The sequence below is a fragment of the Mixophyes fleayi genome, chromosome 4 (genome assembly GCF_038048845.1).
Source record: "Mixophyes fleayi isolate aMixFle1 chromosome 4, aMixFle1.hap1, whole genome shotgun sequence".
Lineage (NCBI taxonomy): Eukaryota > Metazoa > Chordata > Amphibia > Anura > Limnodynastidae > Mixophyes > Mixophyes fleayi.
Window position 1 is genome coordinate 211,988,294 of NC_134405.1, and position 21,424 is coordinate 212,009,717.

At 39.7% G+C, this 21,424-nt stretch overlaps 1 protein-coding gene across 1 annotated transcript in view; it reads right to left on the minus strand.

Annotated features, from left to right (window-relative positions):
* Positions 1–21,424, minus strand: part of PAH (phenylalanine hydroxylase) — a 66,834-nt gene that overhangs the window by 8,905 nt on the left and 36,505 nt on the right. The window contains exons 4-9 of the mRNA XM_075209290.1: positions 19,810–19,898; positions 15,453–15,520; positions 11,117–11,313; positions 3,749–3,884; positions 3,114–3,183; positions 2,967–3,023 (exon numbers count right to left, since the gene is read on the minus strand). Of these exons, the coding sequence (XP_075065391.1) occupies positions 2,967–3,023; positions 3,114–3,183; positions 3,749–3,884; positions 11,117–11,313; positions 15,453–15,520; positions 19,810–19,898 (617 nt within the window). The remainder of the gene's footprint in view (positions 1–2,966; positions 3,024–3,113; positions 3,184–3,748; positions 3,885–11,116; positions 11,314–15,452; positions 15,521–19,809; positions 19,899–21,424) is intronic.

Sequence of the window (21,424 nt, forward strand, 5' to 3'; positions counted from 1 at the left end):
GAGGATGTTCCTAGGTGGGCAAGATCCTTACCCCTGCTTATTTGAGCTTTACATAAGCTACATATGGCCATACATTGGTTGTCTGGATTTGGATAAAAATAACTCCAGACCGAAGAGGTGCATTTTTTGGTCTTCTGACCAGGCATGACGATGGGCTTTTTCATCCCATGGACATCAGCTGTTTCCCCCCCTGGTGCCTCATTTACAATAGCCACATCACCATCCTCATCATCAAGTTCCTCCACAGCGCCAGCTACATCATCAATAGCCTCCTCCCGAGCCACCTCTTCCCGTACAGTGATGGGAAGGTCAGGCTTGACAACCACCAACATCCTTGGACTCGCCTTGTGGATTTGTGATAATTTCTCTTTAGAAGGCAGAGTTGTTTGCTGTTTTGTTTCTGACAGCATAACTCTCTTCAATTTTTTGTAGGGGGGGGGAGGAGGAGGAGGGCTAAGATCCGTGGGTGAAGCTGAACCACTAGTCATGAACACGGGCCAGGGCCTAAGCCGTTCCTTGCCACTCCGTGTCGTAAATGGCATATTGGCAACTTTACGTTTCTCCTCAGATGATTTAAAGTTTCTCTTTTTGCTACTTTTTCTTAACTTGGGCTTTTTGGATTTTACATGCCCGGTACTACGAGATTGGGCATCGGGCTTGGAAGACGACGTTGATGGCATTTCATTGTCTATGTCATGACTAGTGGCAGCAGCTTCAGCATTAGGAGGAAGTGGGTCTTGATCTTTCCCTACTTTATCCTCCAAATTTTTGGTCTCCATTATATGTAGCACAAGATACTGCAGAATGTGTGAACTTGGTAATATTGCAGTACCAATGGACTTATACTGCTGGATTGGTTTTGCAAATTTGGTTATAATTATTATATATTTTTTTTTTTTTTAATTTTTTATTTTTTTTTACTTTTTTTTTATTTTTTAAAAACTTGGGAATAATGGGGAAATAACTATGCCCTTAGAAGCACAGAGCACAGGACACAGCACCACTGGACTGAACAGGACACGGCACAGGACCCAGCAGCACTACGGAACTCAGCAGGACAGAGCACAGGACACAGCACCACTGGACTGATACTGCAGAATGTGTGAACTTTGTAATATTGCAGTACCAATGGACTTATACTGCTGGATTGGTTTTGCAAATTTGGTTATAATTATTATATTTATTTATTTATTTTTTTACTTTTTTATTTTTTTTTACTTTTTTTTATTTTTTAAAAACTTGGGAATAATGGGGAAATAACTATGCCCTTAGAAGCACAGAGCACAGGACACAGCACCACTGGACTGAACAGAACACGGCACAGGACCCAGCAGCACTACGGAACTCAGCAGGACAGAGCACAGGACACAGCACCACTGGACTGATACTGCAGAATGTGTGAACTTTGTAATATTGCAGTACCAATGGACTTATACTGCTGGATTGGTTTTGCAAATTTGGTTATAATTATTATATTTATTTATTTATTTTTTACTTTTTTATTTTTTTTTACTTTTTAAAAACTTGGGAATAATGGGGAAATAACTATGCCCTTAGAAGCACAGAGCACAGGACACAGCACCACTGGACTGAACAGGACACGGCACAGGACCCAGCAGCACTACGGAACTCAGCAGGACAGAGCACAGGACACAGCACCACTGGACTGATACTGCAGAATGTGTAAACTTTGTAATATTGCAGTACCACTGGACTTTTACTGCTGAATGTGTGAACTTGGTAATATTGCAGTACCAATGGGCTTATACTGCAGGATTGGTTGTGCAAATTTTGTGGTAATTAAAAAAAATTAAAGTAGTTTTTGGTATTTTTTAAAAAAACTTTTTTTTATTTTTTTAAACACAGGGGAATATTGGGGAAATAACTATGCCCTTAGAAGCACAGAGCACAGGACACAGCACCACTGGACTGAACAGGACACAGCACAGGACCCAGCAGCACCACTGACCTCAGAAGGACAGAGCACAGCACACAGCACCACTGGACTGATACTGCAGAACACAGCACAGCACAGCACAGCACAGCACAGCACAGAACTAAACAGCACAGCACGAGATCTACCAGGACAGAGGACCACCTAACACACCCTCCCTCTACCCTGATCAATGCCCGAGTGAAGATGGCGGCGACTAGCGGGGAATTTATAGGATCCGAGTATCGCGAGATCCGACAACGGGATTATGAGTCAGAGCCTCAGTTTCACATTTGAATTTGGCGCCAATACCCGGATCTGTCTCGGATCCGACTCGGATCCGCAACGTTCGGGTGGGCTCGGATTTCATAAATCGGAGTGCGCTCATCCCTAATAATAAGATGTATATTTGTAATAAAGATCCCAAATGATAATACATGCATGGGCTATATTTGTTAATAAATGACTATAAATACAGTGATCTAAATATTAATAATCAATATTCACATATACACCCAGTAAACCATACCCAGATGTTTAATTTTGTAAACTGCACTACAAAAATAACACCCATTCTGATTGGTTGCTATGTTTCTGCACGTTGCACCATGCCATTAAATAAACCCCATGAAATCTTCCCTTTACATTTTTAGTTCTAATACAATGAACGTGTAGGTATCAATTATTAACCCTGTTCATTTAAATGATCAACAGTTCATAGACAAACAACGATTTCTAAAGTGAAAAACCCTGACAGCAGGAAACTGGGAAAGATGAGAGCAATTGTAAAGCGCTACAGAATATGTTGGCGCTATATAAATAAATGATGATGATGATGAAGCTTCTACAATGAGGCCATGTTCCACTGTCCTTCTGCGCAAATGATGCTGAGCTTATGTTTGACATTGTTTAACTGCTTTAATTGTTAAAAACTGATTTGTTTGGGAACCAAAGACAAGACATCCTAACAGAGTCTCTAGTTATGCGCCAGCCTTGTACAGTGATTCATAATTTAAAAAAGGTTTTGATTTACCGTAGCCAGCATTTCAATGTATTCATCAGGAGCACCAAGTGATGCCAATCCAATCTCCTAAAGATGACATGTTAATTCAGCATCAAGTTATTCTGAGATAGCATTGTATTAAATGTAAACAAGTCCAAACCAACAAATACACCTTACTTGTGAAAACTGAGCAAAACTTGGGTCAGCAAAGAGAGGGGCGTGTCCTAGAAGTTCATGGCAGATATCCCTGTAGGTAGGGAATACAAACAAATATAGATAGTATCTGAGACTTTTTTTAAAAAAAATTCTTCTTGTCTACACACGTTTATTTTGCAGTTCTGACCTTGATATAAAGAGACAAAAAATTGATACCTCCCAACTGTCCGGATTTCAGCGGGATAGTCCCGCCCAGGGAGATGGTTGTGGAAGGGAGATAGCTAATAGGCAGTCTAGCGCTTTACAGTGCTAGACAGCTTTCTGGGAGCGTGACCACGCCACCATCATGAGGTGGCCACGCCCCCTGTCCCACTCCCGACATGTTGGAAGGTATGAATAATTGTAGTCTGACCTGGAACAAGTAAGGCAGTTATGGCACGCTTTCCATGCAACACAAATCTTGGAAACATCATTTTCACCTTGCTTGGTTCAAAATTAAAATTATGACTCTCAATTAGGTTTCTAAATAAACCCCATGTCATAGTACCAATAATTCCAGTAAAATCCCCTGTCATTTATTGTTTAGTAGGATGCACCTATGTTATTAGAAGCCCAATTATAGCTACGATATTTGAAGACAAAAAAAATGTACTCACGGTTCCGGTGTATACATGGGTTTTGATGAATGCCGTATGTACTGGGTTGAATGAAAAACCCTGAATGCCAATCCAGCCAAAAAATCTCGAGAGGACAGCAATCCAGCCACAGGGCGTAAACGGAATCCAGTACAGGCTTTATGGAAAATATGCAAATTATTTGTAACTTGAACTTTATCTGCATAGACATTTGTATAAAAACAGTTGTAAAAACTACCTGCGTGATAACCCTTAAAGCCCACTAGCCTAAAATACAAGTTGGCATGGCATAGGGAATTCTACTTATCAAGTATGGCGATGGTACTTGTACCGCCACGATACCTCCTCAGTGTAGTGACAACAGAACAAGAATATTAAAATATACTGTGCATAAAGCATTTCTAATGTTTAAATTTTTTTTATATATTTGAAATCAATCAAAAAAATTTAAACTTTAGTTGTTTCAAATATTTTTGAAAATAAAGTCTAAATCAATAAGAGGTAATATAAAATCATTCTTATAGCCACAATGGGGCTGCCAATGATAAATATGCCCTTTGTGTCAGTAATTTAACATTGAAGGACACCACAACATGTCTGTTTAAGCCACATCTCAAGTTCTATCAAAGTAAGGGGATGTTTTAAATATGTACTTGATAATGTTATCGGTAGTTGTTTTTCCTAAAGCAAATTGTATTTTAGGATTAGTAGTTTTTTAAATGACATGTAAGTCGCTATTATATGGAATTTGTTTACATGCTTTGAATGGTGTCCTGTGATTTCTCTGTGCATAGTGTAAGTCAGAGCACTAAATCTGCATAAAAATGTAACTTTGTCTTGGTCTTTATTTTAAGTAGGGATGTGCACCGGCCACTTTTGGTGTCTTGTGTTTTGTGTTTTGTATTCGGATTTGCTTGAGGTTTTGGGTTCGGATTTGTTTCGCAAAACACTTGACGAAAGGTTTTGGTTCGGATTTAAGGTTTTGGATTCAGATTTTTTTGAAAAAAACATAAAAAGTGTTAAAAACAAGTTTTTGGGTTTATTTTCACTACTACGCTATTATTAACCTCAATAACATTCAATAACAATCATTTCCACTAATTCCCAGTCTATTCTGAACACCTCACACCTCACAATATTGTTTTAAGTCCAAAACGTTTCACCGAGGTAGCTTTCTGGACTGCATAGTGCAGTGGTCCCGGTACACAATTTGGTACCGGGGCCACAATATATCACCCTCAACTGGTCTGAATTCCACCAAAAAAGTATCTGGACTGCGTAATGGAGTGGTCCCCACAATATAATAAAAAATCCCTCAACTGGTCTGAATTCCACCAAACAAGTATGTGGACTGCGTAGTGGAGTGGTCCCCACAATATAATAAAAAAATCCCTCAACTGGTCTGAATTTTACCAAAAAAGTATTTGGACTGCGTAGTGGAGTGGTCCCCACAATATAATAAAAAATCCCTCAACTGGTCTGAATTCTACCAAACAAGTATCTGGACTGCGTAGTGGAGTGGTCCCCACAATATAATAAAACAATCCCTCAACTGGTCTGAATTTTACCAAAAAAGTATCTGGACTGCGTAGTGGAGTGGTCCCCACAATATAATAAAAAAACCCTCAACTGGTCTGAATTCCACCAAACAAGTATCTGGACTGCGTAGTGGAGTGGCCACGGTACCCAATTTGATACCGGGGCCACAATATAATAATAAAACCCTCATCTGGTCTGAATTCCAGGGAACAGATGGCGGACACCGGATGGACGTCTAAAACCAACATAGCAGTTAAGGGCGCAGTTCCTCTTTTTGGTGACTGCACAAACAATTAACGTAGTAATAGAAATGACAGGGTTTTTTTTTGTTTTAAATATAGAAAGAAAGAAGATAGTACTATAAATGGCAGTTATTCGAATCCCCAGGAGAGTCTAAGTGGGGTGAGCCACAGAGAGATTATTTCCCTCAGTTTCTCTAACAGGTTGTCAGTGTTGTGCCTCTTCTTAAAACCTGTGATACATAACTACACACACTCGGCAAAGCTTTTACAAATTATCTGCGGCACAGGAGAGTACCACTGGACTGTACTTTAATAGCAGTACCTATTATTTTTGGGTACAGCAACAGTGAATGATCGTAGTTAGACTTTTAAATAGCAGTAGCAGCTAGATTTTTTAAAATTTTGTAATATTTTTTTCCAATTATTTTTGAAAAAAAATTTATTTTATTTTTTTAAATTCATTTTTTATATTTTTTTTTATAAAAATATATATATTTTTTTTTAACTTTTGGATAACTAGGAAATAACAATGCCCTTAGCAGAACAGACCACAGGACACAGGAAATACAGAAAGAAAGAAGGTAGCAATAGAAATGGCAGTTCCTCTTTTTTGGAACTGCACAAACAGTGATGAAAATGAAGGTGGAGCTGGTGGCATGTCACGGTCCTCTTCAGAGGACAATCTCCTGACCAGCAGGTCTTTGCACCGCTGTAGACTTGTGTCCGCCGGAAACAGAGACACAACATACGCTTTAAACCGAGGATCGAGAACGGTGGGCAGAATGTATTCCTCTGACTTTAAAAGACTGACCACCCTCGGCGCTTGACTCAGGCGCATCCCCACTCCTTTTCCTATGTCGTAGGTGGCTGTGTAGGCTTGAATGGCCTTTTGATGCTCCTCCATCCTCTGCAGCATATAGAGGGTGGAGTTCTAGCACGTCACTACCTCTAGTTAATTTAGATTGCAAGGCTTGTAAATACTTTGAAGATAAAAAAAGCAGACTGCACAGACTGTGGAGCTAGAAAGTGAAATTAAATGGACCACGTTACTTTGGTGGCTATCTATGCCCCCCCCCCCCCCCGCGCCCTACACTTGTAGTTGAATATAAAAAAAGCAGCCTGCATAATAGACTGTAGAACTAGAAATTCAAATATACAAAGAAATGGACAAAGGCAGTTTGGTATCTGTCTGCATCAGATCCCCTCTCCACTAGGAGTAAAATAGAAAACTATTCAGCCGTTATATAATCTAGAGTATAAATAGAAATTGAGAAAGGCAATTTGGTATCTGTCTGCATCATAATTATCAACATCCTCCTCAGCGCCAGCTACATCAATATCCTCCTCCCGGTGTACAACATTCACACCTTCATTAGCCAAATCTGTAACTGGACTGTGGGTGATCCTTCCAGCATATGCAGAGGGTGTGCTGCAAATGCTGGATGGAGTCACCTCTTCCTGTACAGTGATGGGAAGGTCAGGCTTCACAACCACCAACACCCTTGGACTCGCCTTGGGGATTTGTGATGTCATCTGTTTAGAAGGCAGAGTTCTTTGCTGTTTTGTTGTTGTTGCTGACAGCATAACTCTCTTAATTTTTTTGTAGGGGGGGAGGAGGAGGGCTTAGATCCTTGGGTGAAGCTGGACCACTAGTCATGAACACGGGCCAGGGCCTAAGCCGTTCCTTGCCACTACGTGTCGTAAATGGCATATTGCCAACTTTACGTTTCTCCTCAGATGATTTTAAGTTTCTCTTTTTGCTACTTTTTGAGAACTTGGGCTTTTTGGATTTTACATGCCCTGTACTAGGAGATTGGGCATCGGGCTTGCCAGACGACGTTGATGGCATTTCATCGTCTATGTCAAGACTAGTGGCAGCAGCTTCAGCATTAGGAGGAAGTGGGTCTTGATCTTTCCCTACTTTATACTCCAAATTTTTGTTTTCCATTATATGTAGTACAAGAGAGCATACCCCTAAGCCACACACACTCGGCAAAGCCTTTAAAAATTATATGCGACACAGGAGAGTACCACTGGACTTATACTGCTGAATCAGTGAACTTTGTAATAGCAGTACCACTGGACTTATACTGCTGAATCTGTGAACTTTGTAATATAGCAGTACCACTGGACTTTTACTGCTGAATAAGTGAACTTTGTAATATTGCAGTACCACTGGACTTATACTGCTGAATCAGTGAACTTTGTAATATAGCAGTACCACTGGACTTATACTGCTGAATCTGTGAACTTTGTAATATAGCAGTACCACTGGACTTATACTGCTGAATCAGTGAACTTTGTAATAGCAGTACCACTGGACTTATACTGCTGAATCAGTGAACTTTGCAATATATCAGTACCACTGGATTTATACTGCTGAATCAGTGAACTTTGTAATATAGCAGTACCACTGGACTTATACTGCTGAATCAGTGAACTTTGTAATATATCAGTACCACTGGACTTATACTGCTGAATCAGTGAACTTTGTAATAGCAGTACCACTGGACTTATACTGCTGAATCAGTGAACTCTGTAATATATCAGTACCACTGGACTTATACTGCTGAATCAGTGAACTTTGTAATATAGCAGTACCACTGGACTTATACTGCTGAATCAGTGAACTTTGTAATATAGCAGTACCACTGGACTTATACTGCTGAATCAGTGAACTTTGTAATAGCAGTACCACTGGACTTATACTGCTGAATCAGTGAACTTTGTAATATAGCAGTACCACTGGACTTATACTGCTGAATCAGTGAACTTTGTAATATAGCAGTACCACTGGACTTATACTGCTGAATCAGTGAACTTTGTAATAGCAGTACCACTGGACTTATACTGCTGAATCAGTGAACTTTGCAATATATCAGTACCACTGGATTTATACTGCTGAATCAGTGAACTTTGTAATATAGCAGTACCACTGGACTTATACTGCTGAATCAGTGAACTTTGTAATATATCAGTACCACTGGACTTATACTGCTGAATCAGTGAACTTTGTAATAGCAGTACCACTGGACTTATACTGCTGAATCAGTGAACTTTGTAATATATCAGTACCACTGGACTTATACTGCTGAATCAGTGAACTCTGTAATATATCAGTACCACTGGACTTATACTGCTGAATCAGTGAACTTTGTAATATAGCAGTACCACTGGACTTATACTGCTGAATCAGTGAACTTTGTAATATAGCAGTACCACTGGACTTATACTGCTGAATCAGTGAACTTTGCAATATATCAGTACCACTGGATTTATACTGCTGAATCAGTGAACTTTGTAATATAGCAGTACCACTGGACTTATACTGCTGAATCAGTGAACTTTGTAATATATCAGTACCACTGGACTTATACTGCTGAATCAGTGAACTTTGTAATAGCAGTACCACTGGACTTATACTGCTGAATCAGTGAACTTTGTAATATATCAGTACCACTGGACTTATACTGCTGAATCAGTGAACTCTGTAATATATCAGTACCACTGGACTTATACTGCTGAATCAGTGAACTTTGTAATATAGCAGTACCACTGGACTTATACTGCTGAATCAGTGAACTTTGTAATATAGCAGTACCACTGGACTTATACTGCTGAATCAGTGAACTTTGTAATAGCAGTACCACTGGACTTATACTGCTGAATCAGTGAACTTTGTAATATAGCAGTACCACTGGACTTATACTGCTGAATCAGTGAACTTTGTAATATAGCAGTACCACTGGACTTATACTGCAGAATCAGTGAACTTTGTAATAAAGCAGTACCAATGGACTTATACTGCAGGATTGTTTTGGGATATTTTTTTTTTTTTTATAATTTCTTTTTTTGTAATTTTTTTTATAACTTTTTTTGAAATTTTTTATAATTTGGGAATAATGGGGAAATAACAATGCCCTTAGAAGGACAGAGCACAGGACACAGCACCACTGGACTGAACAGGACACAGCACAGGACCCAGCAGCACCACTGAACTCAGAAGGACAGAGCACAGGACACAGCACCACTGGACTGAACAGGACACAGCACAGGACCCAGCAGCACCACTGAACTCAGAAGGACAGAGCACAGGACACAGCACCACTGGACTGAGCAGAACACAGCACAGCACAGAACTGAACAGCACAACACAGCACAGCACAGCACAGCACAGAACTGAACAGCACAGCACAGCACAGCACGAGATATAGCAGGACAGAGGACCACCTAACACAACCTCCCTCTACCCTGATCAATGCCCGAGTGAAGATGGCGGCGACTAGCGGGGAATTTATAGGATCCGAGTATCGCGAGATCCTACAGCGGGATTATGACTCAGAGCCTCGGTTTCAGTTTTGCAATTGGCGGTAATACCCGGATCTGTCTCGGATCCGGCTCGGATCGGCAATGTTCGGGTGGGCTCGGATTTCAGATATCCGAGCCCGCTCATCTCTAACTCAAACCAGCCTGCAGATGCTAACATTTTCATTATCTCATGAATTTCTCATGAAATTTAGCTTTATATCCTACTTGCCTACTTTTGAAGCCAGCTGTCCGGGAGGGGGTCCATTGAGGGGGCGTGGCCACGCGTGGTGTGCCATTAGGCTCCGTCCCTGCCAATCTTATGCAATTTTAGACAAACGCAGCATGTGGCGGGGCCACGATGGTGCGTTTAGTCCCATCCCCACCATCTTGAACAACGGCGACAGCTGGATCCAGGATTTTTGCCTGCTCTCTCGGGAGTTCGGGAGAACTCCCAAAAATTCGGGAGTCTCCCGTACATTCCGTGATAGTAGGCAACTATGCTTTATATTAGGTACATTTTTACATATGTTTTTCTATAAATAATTGAAAAAGTAATGTATTCTGATATTTGTTTAGTTTTTGTAGACTCAATATGACCTTTGATATACTAATGTCATGTATTGTTGTTCTTTTGATAATTCAAATCAAAATCATTTTGAAAACGGAGAAAGCTGTATTATTTACAGGTGGTCAGGGGCACGCGCAAATGCAGGATGACGGTCTCTGGCACTAGCAAACCTTCAATACATCAAAAAGACATGCACTGTCGCTGGAAGCATGCTAAAGCATCATACTTGTCCCAACTACACAGCAAAATATGGCACATGGCGCCAACAGAAAAGATAAAACAGCCTGTCTAAATAATAAAACACCCAAGCATGCCCATGTCTGTGGACTCTGAGGTGTAGCTGATTTTTTTTAAAAACCACAGTGGCTCCACTCAATAGCTATAAACTAAAATAATGCTTATTTATACTTACAATTGCAATGTGTTTTCAACCATTTAAACCACCATTGACACTACCTCCCTAAGTTATACTTCTCCTTTGCCTGTGACCACTATTACTCCCTCCTATCAGGTAGTGGCTGGGCTGGGAGGCAGGGGGCATCTGTCCCCTGAGCTGTTCCCATAGTGGGCTACCTTGGGATGGGTCACTGGGCTACCTGCATTGTTTTCCTTAAAATATTCCTATACGAGTCTTACCCTCTGGGTTAAAATATGCTTGCCAGTCCCTGCCCCCTATGCACTCATATCGAAGGGGCTACAATTGTTCAATAACTTAAATAGCTTACTACGTACTTTGCAGAAAATTGGACACATCTTCGAGCTGAGGGATGTTATTTTCATTATATCCACAATACTCTTCCAACAGAGGAAATACGTGGTTATGCTCATAACAAGCATGTGTTGGGTACAGAGATTTCAGCTCTCTGAACACTGTACCCCAAGTCTTCTTTTCCTCCTCAGTGTAGATAACGCGTGGAATAGTTTGACCACTGTAGAGTAAGCAAAAACATTAGTTTAGTTCAAATTAAGATATTTATATGATTATTTGATTGTGATAACTGTAAAACATTAATGATGTGACAGTTTTGGATTTCTTTTTTTTCATTCATTTTTCCTAATCGTATTTGTATTGGGAGTTATGGTGGGGGGATACGCTGTTTGCGATCAACTATCATTAGTTGCACCAAGTTTGACATAGCCTTGTCGTGTATTTGGATTTGTCAGTGGGTAATAATACTAGTATAGTCATTTATTCCTGTCTTCTCAGGAATGTACCTTTAATAGGGCAATGTGAGAGAGCTGTCCCATGCAGCAAGTTTGGGGCAGCAAAATGAAGGAGATTTATTTATGTCACTGGTAGAACTAATAATGCTTAAAAATTACAATTTATGTACTGCTGTTTCTACTGCACTAAGTTCAGCCTTGTTAAGAATTTTTATTGGGGTCAGGTTTCATCCCCAACCTTAAACTACTTTCATGACGGATTTTTCTCTATATAGTAGTAAAAACAGTCAGGTCTGAATTTGTGGAAATGCCACAAGGGCCTGGGACTAGGGTGGCAGAATTTCATTGGAGGTAGCAGGGCCAGCACTACCACTAGGTGAACCTAAGGGTATGAGCTTTAGGGGGAGCTTAAAACATTTATGGGGGCATGTAGACTGCGATATGCTGCCTATAATACGCTTTTTACTTCTGCAAAGTACAACTTACGGTTGCAGCCATATGCTAAACTTGCACTTGCAGCCCTTTAAATTGAAGAGGCAGATCTAGAAGAACGACTTGGTGTGTAAGCATAGCCAAAATACAATATGGATGTGTTCGTGCAAATGCGGCTTATGTAGACTGAAACTCAGATGCACAGACGCAAGTCAGGAGAAGGAAAACTGGTGTAAGTTACGAAAAGATAATGATCAGCTGAGATGTGTACTTGAGCAGGTTGTCTGCAACCGGCTCACCAGTCACCTTTCAGACAACTTCCTCCTTGACCCTCTCCAATCTGGCTTCCGTCCCCTGCACTGGACTGAAACCATCCTTACCAAAGTTACTAATGACCTCCTCTCGGCTAAATCCAGGAGCCACTTCTCTCTGCTCATCCTCCTGGACCTCTTCGCGGCTTTTGACACTGTGGACCACCCCCTCCTGTTGCAGAACCTTCTTTCTCCCGGCCTCATTGGCTCTGCCCTCACATGGTTCATCTCATACCTCATCAACCGCTCCTTCTCTGTTTCCACTCCTGACTCATCCTCACCTCCCTCTGCCCTCCCCGTACATTACCTTCCTCTGTGATCTCGTCTTTTACTTTTATCTCTAGTATCACCTTTACACCGATGACATTCAACTCTACATCCCTTCTCCTGAGCCCCCCCCCCTCTCTCATGTATCTGACTGCCTTTCCGCCATTTCTTCTTGGATGTCCTCATGTTTCCTTAAAATCAACATCACCAAAACTGAACTTATTGTTTTCCCTCCTTCTAAATCTTCATCCCACCTTAATCTCTCTATCACAGTTAACAACAACACTATCTCTTCTGTTCCCCAACTCTACTGCCTGGGTGTCACCCTCGACTCCTCCCTCTCTTTTGCCCCCACATTCAATCCCTTGCCCAATCCTGTTGCTTCCAACTACATAACATTGCCTGCATTCGGCCCTTCCTCTCTCAAGATGCCACCAAAACAATCATCCACTCACTCATCATCTCCCGCCTTGACTACTGCAACCTTCTCCTCACCGGCCTCCCCCAGAATGCCACCAAAGCCATCATCCATGCACTCATCATTTCCCATATTGATTATTGTAATCTTCTCCTCACCGGCCTCCCCCACTCCCACCTTGCCTCCCTTTACTCTGTACTCAACACGGCTATGTAACTTATCTTCCTTTTACGAAGCTCTTCCTCTGCCTCCCCTCTTGGTCTTGCCTTACACTGGATCTTTTTCCCCTACAGAATCCTTTTCAAACTACTCATCCTCACCTATAAGACCCTCTCTCACTCCACTGCCCCTTATATCTCCAATCTCCTCTACATTCACACACCCACCTGTCCACTGCAATCGGCCAATGACCGTCACCTCTCCTCCACTCTGATCACTTCATCCCATGCTAGAATTCAAGATTTCTCCTGGTCTAACCCCTTCCACTGGAACATACTCCCACGCTCTCTACAACTGTCCACTAACCTGTGCACCTTCAAACGGGCACTTAAAACTTATCTGTTCTTCAAAGCCTACCAGCCATCCATCTAACCTTCTCCATGCTTATTGTTCGCACTTCCCCTCTTCCTCTGACCCCGTACACACTCCTCCTGTGCCTGATCCCCTCCACTGCCCTCCTTTTAGTATGTAAGCTCTTATTAGCAGGGCTCTCTTCCCTTCTGTCTCAGTATGTATTACTTCTGCTCCAGCTACATTGATTCTGGTCTTGCTTGGAGTTTTAGTAGTGTCTGTTTATTGTTCTGTGCTGTTTACCCTGTAAGGTCTATTGTTTGTAATATGTGCAGCGCTAAGGAAACCTTGTGGCGCCTTATAAATAAAGGTTAATATTGATGATAATTCGTAAGACTTAACATGCCTCTGTAAAATGTGTCTTTTTTTCATATGCAATTTATGTCTGCGTTTTAGACAGAAACTACATCCAACTCTACATGAGGCCCTGGATGAGCAACATCATGGCACTCCCACACTCAATGCAGCCTCAGTCTCAGCTGTGACACTGCCGGCTGCTATTCCTCCATATCAGTGATGGGCTGGGATTGTGGCACAGGACTATGAAGTCACAGACACAGTCACACTGACAATAGCAGAAGATGCCACCTGCTATGTGCGCCAGTATTAACCAGGAAGTAAGCATTAGCAATCATCTAGCTATATAATGTTAATTACATAGGGCTCTATACTGAGGAATGGTGCTTTATATTGTGACATTGGCTGTATTGTGTGCTATGAACTTTATTTTCAGGCAATACACTGTAGGATTGCTAGGGGCTGTATAAGGAGAGAGTTCTCTGTGTTTAAGAAAATGTACCATATAATATATATATATATATATATATATATATATATATATATATATATATATATATATATATATATATATAATATAAATGTCTAGTGGCATGTGTTAGTCTGTCTGTGTGTGTAAAAAATAAAACCAAGCTGCAGCGCCACCTGCTGGGCGGAGTTATACACTGACCTACTAAATTCTTAGTGTGTGTGGAAAAAAAATTCAGAAAGGGCTGAAATTTGGTATACTAAGATGTTTTTAATTTGTTAATTTAATTTGTTAATTGTTAAAAGTGTTTATAAAGATTTTTTAAAAAAATATATATATTTCTTGAAGGAGAAGTGACAGTTGGGAGAGTTGGGAGTGGTTGGTGGTTGCCGGGGGTGACAGTGGGGAGTGGTTGGTGGTTGCCGGGGGTGACAGTGGGGAGTGGTTGGTGATTGAGGCATGGGCTATGGCCCAAATGCATGACAAGAACCTTTTTAACACCTTAAGTAGCTTGATTTGACTAGAATGCATGAGTATCATGCACGGGTTAACTTGTATATATATATATATATGTAAGCTCCAATGGGGCAGGGACTGATGTGAATGAGTTCTCTGTACAGCGCTGCGGAATCAGTGGCGCTATGTAAATAAATGGTGATGATGATATATACATAAAGACATAGATCATCTGCACTCTCCATGTATAGACTGGGGTGCAAGGGGGTGGCCCACATTGTATTGACAAAAAACAGGGATACTCTTCACTCTTCAAATACATAATTAATGCTGTACTAATTATTTTTCTATAATAAAAACAAGAAATGTTAGTTCCACATATTGCAATATATGTTAAGCTGACCAACTGACGCCAAAGTCTTCCCATTCTGGTCAGTCCTAACATGATCAAATGCTATGTTTTTATTATCTGGGCTAAAGACTTACCCGCACACAGTTTTTAAACTATCCCTGCTAATACATATATATATAATATATATATATATATATATATATATATATATAAATATATATATAATATATATATATATATATATATATATATATATATATATATATATATATGTATATACACATACATGATTCATATTTAGTCTCAGAAAATGCAAACAAAAATTAACTCACTGTTTATAATTGAATGCAATGTCTGCAAACTCTTTACGCCTGGTCCGATAATCAGGATCAGTGAATCCCTAGAAAGATAAAAACAATTTTTGAAAAAATGTTTTTATTTTCAAGTTACATGTTGATATAACATAAAATAGATAAAAGCAAAATATGTATTTAATTAGGAACTATTAACTATTATTCAATACTTTAGTATGAAGCATACAATGTAGCAAATTTTATAATAGCAGTAGCTGATATGCAATCCAGCCCACTCTATACTGCCCTATATGAATAATATTATTATTATTATTATCGTTTATTTGTTAGGCGCCACAAGGTATCCGCAGCGCCGTACATGGTACAAACAGTAGACTATACAGGGTAAACCAATACAGAACAATAAACACAAAGTACCAGTACTTCAGAAACTCCAGGCAGGCAGATACAGTAAAGACGGAGAGGAAGAACAGGTGTGGAGACAGGAGGGGAGAGGGGCCCTGCTCATACGAGCTTACATCCTAAGGGAGGGTAGACAAAATCAGGCACAAGAGGGAGCCAGTGAAGCAAAGGGGAGAGAAAAAGGAGCCAGTGAGAAACAGAAGAGGTGAGAGGTTAAGTGGATGGTTGGTAGGCCTTAAGGAACAGGTGAGTTTTAAGTGCCCGCTTGAAGGAGCACAGATTGGGTGATAGACGGATGGAGCGAGGGAGGTCGTTCCAGTGAAGGGGGGCAGCACGGGAGAAGTGTTGTATTCTAGAGTCGGAAGAAGTAATCAGAGTGGAGGAGAGGCGGCCCTGCTGGTGCTCAGAATGGGGATAGGGGGGCACAGCAAAATAAAGAGCCCCAGGCCTAGTGATAAAAAAACACCTAGGGCTAGATTTACTAAAGGGCGGTTTGATGAAATCGCCAGTTTTTGGACATTTTTCCGGTTTTATAACCAGATGTACTAAAGGACATACCGCCAGTTACAAGGCTGAAAACTACAGTTTTACAAACCACCACTTTACAAATTGCCATCCCGATTTTTAACATGATCAACACAGGCAGAATTACTAAGCTGCTGTTTCACAAACAGCCGGGAAAACAACCAGAAAAGCATCCATAAAAAAGAGATGGTTGTTTGAGCCATCTTGCCATTCAGAATATAAGAGGAAGCACCAATAACATATAAATTGTGGGGGCAATCACTATTTATAATGGGGCAAAAATTAATTTCTACTTAACTTATGGGGGCAAATTTTATCTTTCATTAAATTACAGGGACACTATTAATGAATTGTATTATGGGGGAAGTATAAATATATATATATATCTATTTCAAAGGCAGGTATAGAAAAACTTCCTCCCTCTGTTTTCAATCCACCACACATCAGCATCTTGACTTCCTCCAAACCATTAGCATCTGGCAGCCAAATGCCCATAATGACCATTCATTAATACTATGAAAAAATTCACAGAATTCACCTTTCACCATTCCTCAATTTCGAGATTGTTCAGCGGTTGTCAATTCCATCACTCTTGGTGCATTTACCCTGAATGTTCAGATACTTTTTTTTTCAACTTCAATTGTATTTTCTGTTTCATTTTGCACAAATTATTCATAGTAATTTATTTATACAAAAAAAATATATGTGATGGATGATCGTAAAGAATTACTTAAAATCAGCTAGATCAAATACACTGGAATTGTATGATTAGTATCTAGGGGACCTGATTCATTAAGGATCTTAACTTGAGAAACTTCTTATTTCAGTCTCCTGGACAAAACCATGTTACAATGCAAGGGTGCAAATTAGTATTCTGTTTTGCACATAAGTTAAATATAGACTGTTGTTTCATGTAGCACACAAATACTTGATAGCTTATTTGTACACTGAAATTTAAAGTTGATATTTGTGTGTTACATGAAAAAACAGTCAGTATTTAACTTATGTGCAAAACAGAATACTAATTTGCACCCCTTGCATTCTAACATGGTTTTGTCCAGGAGACTGAAATAAGAAGTTTCTCAAATTAAGATCCTTAATGAATCAGGCCCTAGGTCTTTAATTGATCTATCAGGTTCTTAATAGGCTACAATTGCACAAGAAACTAGCACTGAGATTATTGTATCAGATGCATGCTACTAAACATCATGCTGTACTCCAATTATATCCTGCTCTTTAAAATGAATCATGTAATGCTTAGCAAGAAATGTATTCATATCTTATACGGAACTCATTTTTTTACTATATGAACACCTTGTTTATATACTACAATCTTGCTTTTTGTAATCATATCCCTTCTCTATGATTGCTTTGATCTTATTTTGTTTGTTACTGAACAGCTTTGTCTGTGTTTTAAACTTAAGGCATAAAGTCATATGAAAAATGAATACATAAAATTGTTTATAGACAAGAAATGAATATATCATTACTGGTTCTAACATTAAAATATTTAAAAAGTAAGTATCTCTAAAATAAATGTAATTGTACATTATGAGAAACATGTTTTTTTCTCTAACAAATGTAAAGATAATGAATTTTATAAAAAATAATGAAAGACTTATGGTTTGACCATGAAGGTCTATATTTGTGCTCAGATAATTAGCAGCAGTCAGCTAAACATCCACAAAGACAAACTTCAGAGGAAAATGTTAGTCAGTTTGAAATAAGCAAAGAAAATCTAACTGCACCTTGCAATATGCATGTCTATTATTACCCAGGATAAAGGATGTTTGCGTTAACTCATATTGATGGATTACAAAGAGCAATGCTTTGTCAATTGTAGGAAACGACACATTGGCGTAATAATGCTTATTTCTGTATCTCTTTTATTTTTCTTTTGAAAATATTACTCTGAAGATCATGAATCGTGGCATACAATGCCTAATGCATATTGGATTAATCAGCAGCAGAAGTGGCCAATTATCTATAATTACACTAAATCAATGAAAGTTATAGAACCATGTTTAAGCATTGAATTTATTCCTGTAGGTTTGGTCATAAATGAATATTCTGACAAGTTGTTTTGCTTTTCAAAGGAATGAGTATATTGGGTAGAAAGCACCTGAGCACAGATTGCTGTAATAACCTACTAGAGGAGAGCACTGCGACACATATGAATTGTAATCTACAATGCTAGAGTACATGTGTACTAGGGTTTTGCTTTTGGTTTCTATTGTGATACTAGGGGCTGATGAGGGCTTTGTGGCTGCCCCACACATGTCAAATTACACTATTCTAGGAACCCTACAGATTCCAAATCATCCTTGGGTCAAAAAAATGATACAATTTTGCAATTTTTTTTTGCTTTTTTTGTTATGAAATAGTACTTATTCAGTCACTTTATAGGCAGCTTTATGTGTTTTCACTATTGTATCACTTCAAATCTGTTCAATTAGTTGAACTGGTCTTAAATGTATCATAAAGTCAAGGCAAATAATGAAAATACTAGTGATATGTGAATTATTATTATTATTATCCTTTAATTTTAACCAACATGTCGTGTAGTGCTGTACATTGAGGAGATCATGATGTGGGGAGCACAATGGCTTAGTGGTTAGCACTTCTTTCTCACAGCACTGGAGTCATGAGATTGATTCTCGACCATGGCCTTATCTGTGTGGAGTTTGTATGTTCTACCTGTGTTTGCGTGGGTTTTCTCCGGGTGCTCCGGTTTCCTCCCACACTCCAAAAACATACTAGTAGGTTAATTGGCTGCTATTAAATTGCCCTTAGTCTCTCTCGGTCAGTGTGTGTGTATGTTAGGGGATTTAGATTGTAAGCTCCAATGGGGCAGGACTGATGTGAATGAGTTCTCTGTACAGAGCTGCGGAATTAGTGGCGCTATATAAATTAATAGATGATGATAGAAATAAATAACATACAATGACATAGAGGGAGGGGACTTTTATGTACAGTCTTCCACAGTAAGGGCAGCACTGATTTACCTTATGACTATAACGGCAACAAGAGTTTATGGACCCAATCCAAAGTGTGTCTTTACCTAGAGGCCTATAGCTCATTATTCTTTCATTAAGAACAATGATCTTGCTGAAATCATTTTAATGTAATTTGCTGCTACCCCAATGTACTATGTGGGCTCAGAGCTGCCTTGTTCTTTCTTTCTCTTTGTAACAGAAGACGAATCAACAGTTTACAAAGCACCTGGGGAAAATTCAGGACTAGAATGTCTCTAATATCTAATAAATGTGGTTATTTTGTATGTTCACAGTGATCCAGACACAGATTTTGAACAACGGTCCAAGGACCTTTAGCTGTTGTCTTCAGCAGATATTGGGAGTCATGAAGCCAGTATTGTTGATATGTATTCTACAGCTACAATAAAACAATGGGCAATATATGTAGTACAGTAAACTTAAGACATGCTTACAGGATGATCAGCATCAAGTTCAGCTCCATAGCTCAGGATTTGGTTTGCAAACTTGTCCAGTTCCTGAATGGTCCTTGGAAACCACGGGACTGAAATAAATTAAAGGACATTTCATTAGGTATTTTGAGTGAGAGGTGATCAGGGTCATGGACCCAGCTGGGATAAGAGGGAATTGGATTAACTGCAGTGCAGCAGGGATGGTAAAAGATCCAGCATTCAGAAGAAATGAGCCCAGGAGGGAGACTGAGAAAGGCAGGGAGGGAGACCGAGAGAGACAGGGAGGGAGACCAAGAGAGACAGGGAGGGAGACCAAGAGAGGCAGGGAGGGAGATTGAGAGAGAGAGAGGGACCGAGAGAGACAGGAAGGGAGACTGAGAGAGAAACTGAGGAGCCAATTCAGATCCCCGTCCAACAGTAAAAAGTTTGCTCTTTCTTTCGATTAACTTGCCTGACTTTTACAAACCTCTGACCATTGTCAGTGGCAGCACCTGAGAAGGTCTATTCAATGTCATGGATCGATTCTATTTGTTTGAATCTGCTCGCACAGCGAGGATGGCGATAAAATTCAGTAACCGTAGGAATGAAACACGTTCCACACTAATACACATACAGATCTTGCACATGTGTGTACAAAGTGTGCATTTTGTTTAATTAAACAAATACTACAATGGGGGACTCTGCTGCTCATAACTAAGCCACTGCAGACCTTTGATGTAGGACACCTCAGTGACCTCTGCAGACATGGCACCTACACAATATGAGGCAGGTGATTTTAATGTTGTGTCTGATAAGTGTGTGTGTGAATATATATATATACACATATGTATAGATAGATCGAAATATATATATATATACACACACAAACACACACACAGGGTTGTCAAAGTGGGGGTGTATGCAGTGTTATGCCACTGCTTTCACTGTAAATCTATCAAGTTCCATTGATTTACATTCCCATTTTTCATACCACCACCTCTAAATTTACACTTCAACCTCTCTGTGTTACACACATCAGTCAGTTACATACACCTTGCTGTTCCCTTACTCTCTGCCTATTGACTCCATTCCCCCATTGTCTTTGCACCTGTTTCAGTGGCTCTAAACCTGTTAGTCGCGCCCATTTCAATGGGCACAGGTTTCAGCGCTGAATATACCCCCCTTGCACACCAGTAGCTGTGGTGAAAGTGTTTAATGTCATATATATATATATATATATACACATGAGTTGGGAGAAGACAATTTTCACAGCAACCATGACTAAGACATAATTGAGGCTTATCAGGACTACATCTATCATATGGTTTGGAATAATTTGCTTTAAAATATATCAAGATGCAATTTACTTAAGGAGTTATAGTTTTTGGCAGAATTTGTACTAACTGTGACACATAGTTTTCTGTTCTATTGCTTGTAAAAGAGTGCCTGTTTTTAAACTTATCAAACTTTAATTACAGCTATTACCTAATTAGTTACTATGGTTTACAGCACAATATTACCCTTTGCATCATGGTAGAAAATAAGCTCAATGGAGTTGCTATGTTAATAGCATTAGTGTAAATAGTTTGCTATGGGGTTTTCTTTTTAAGTGTAAATAGCTTTAAGGTGGGTTTTCTTT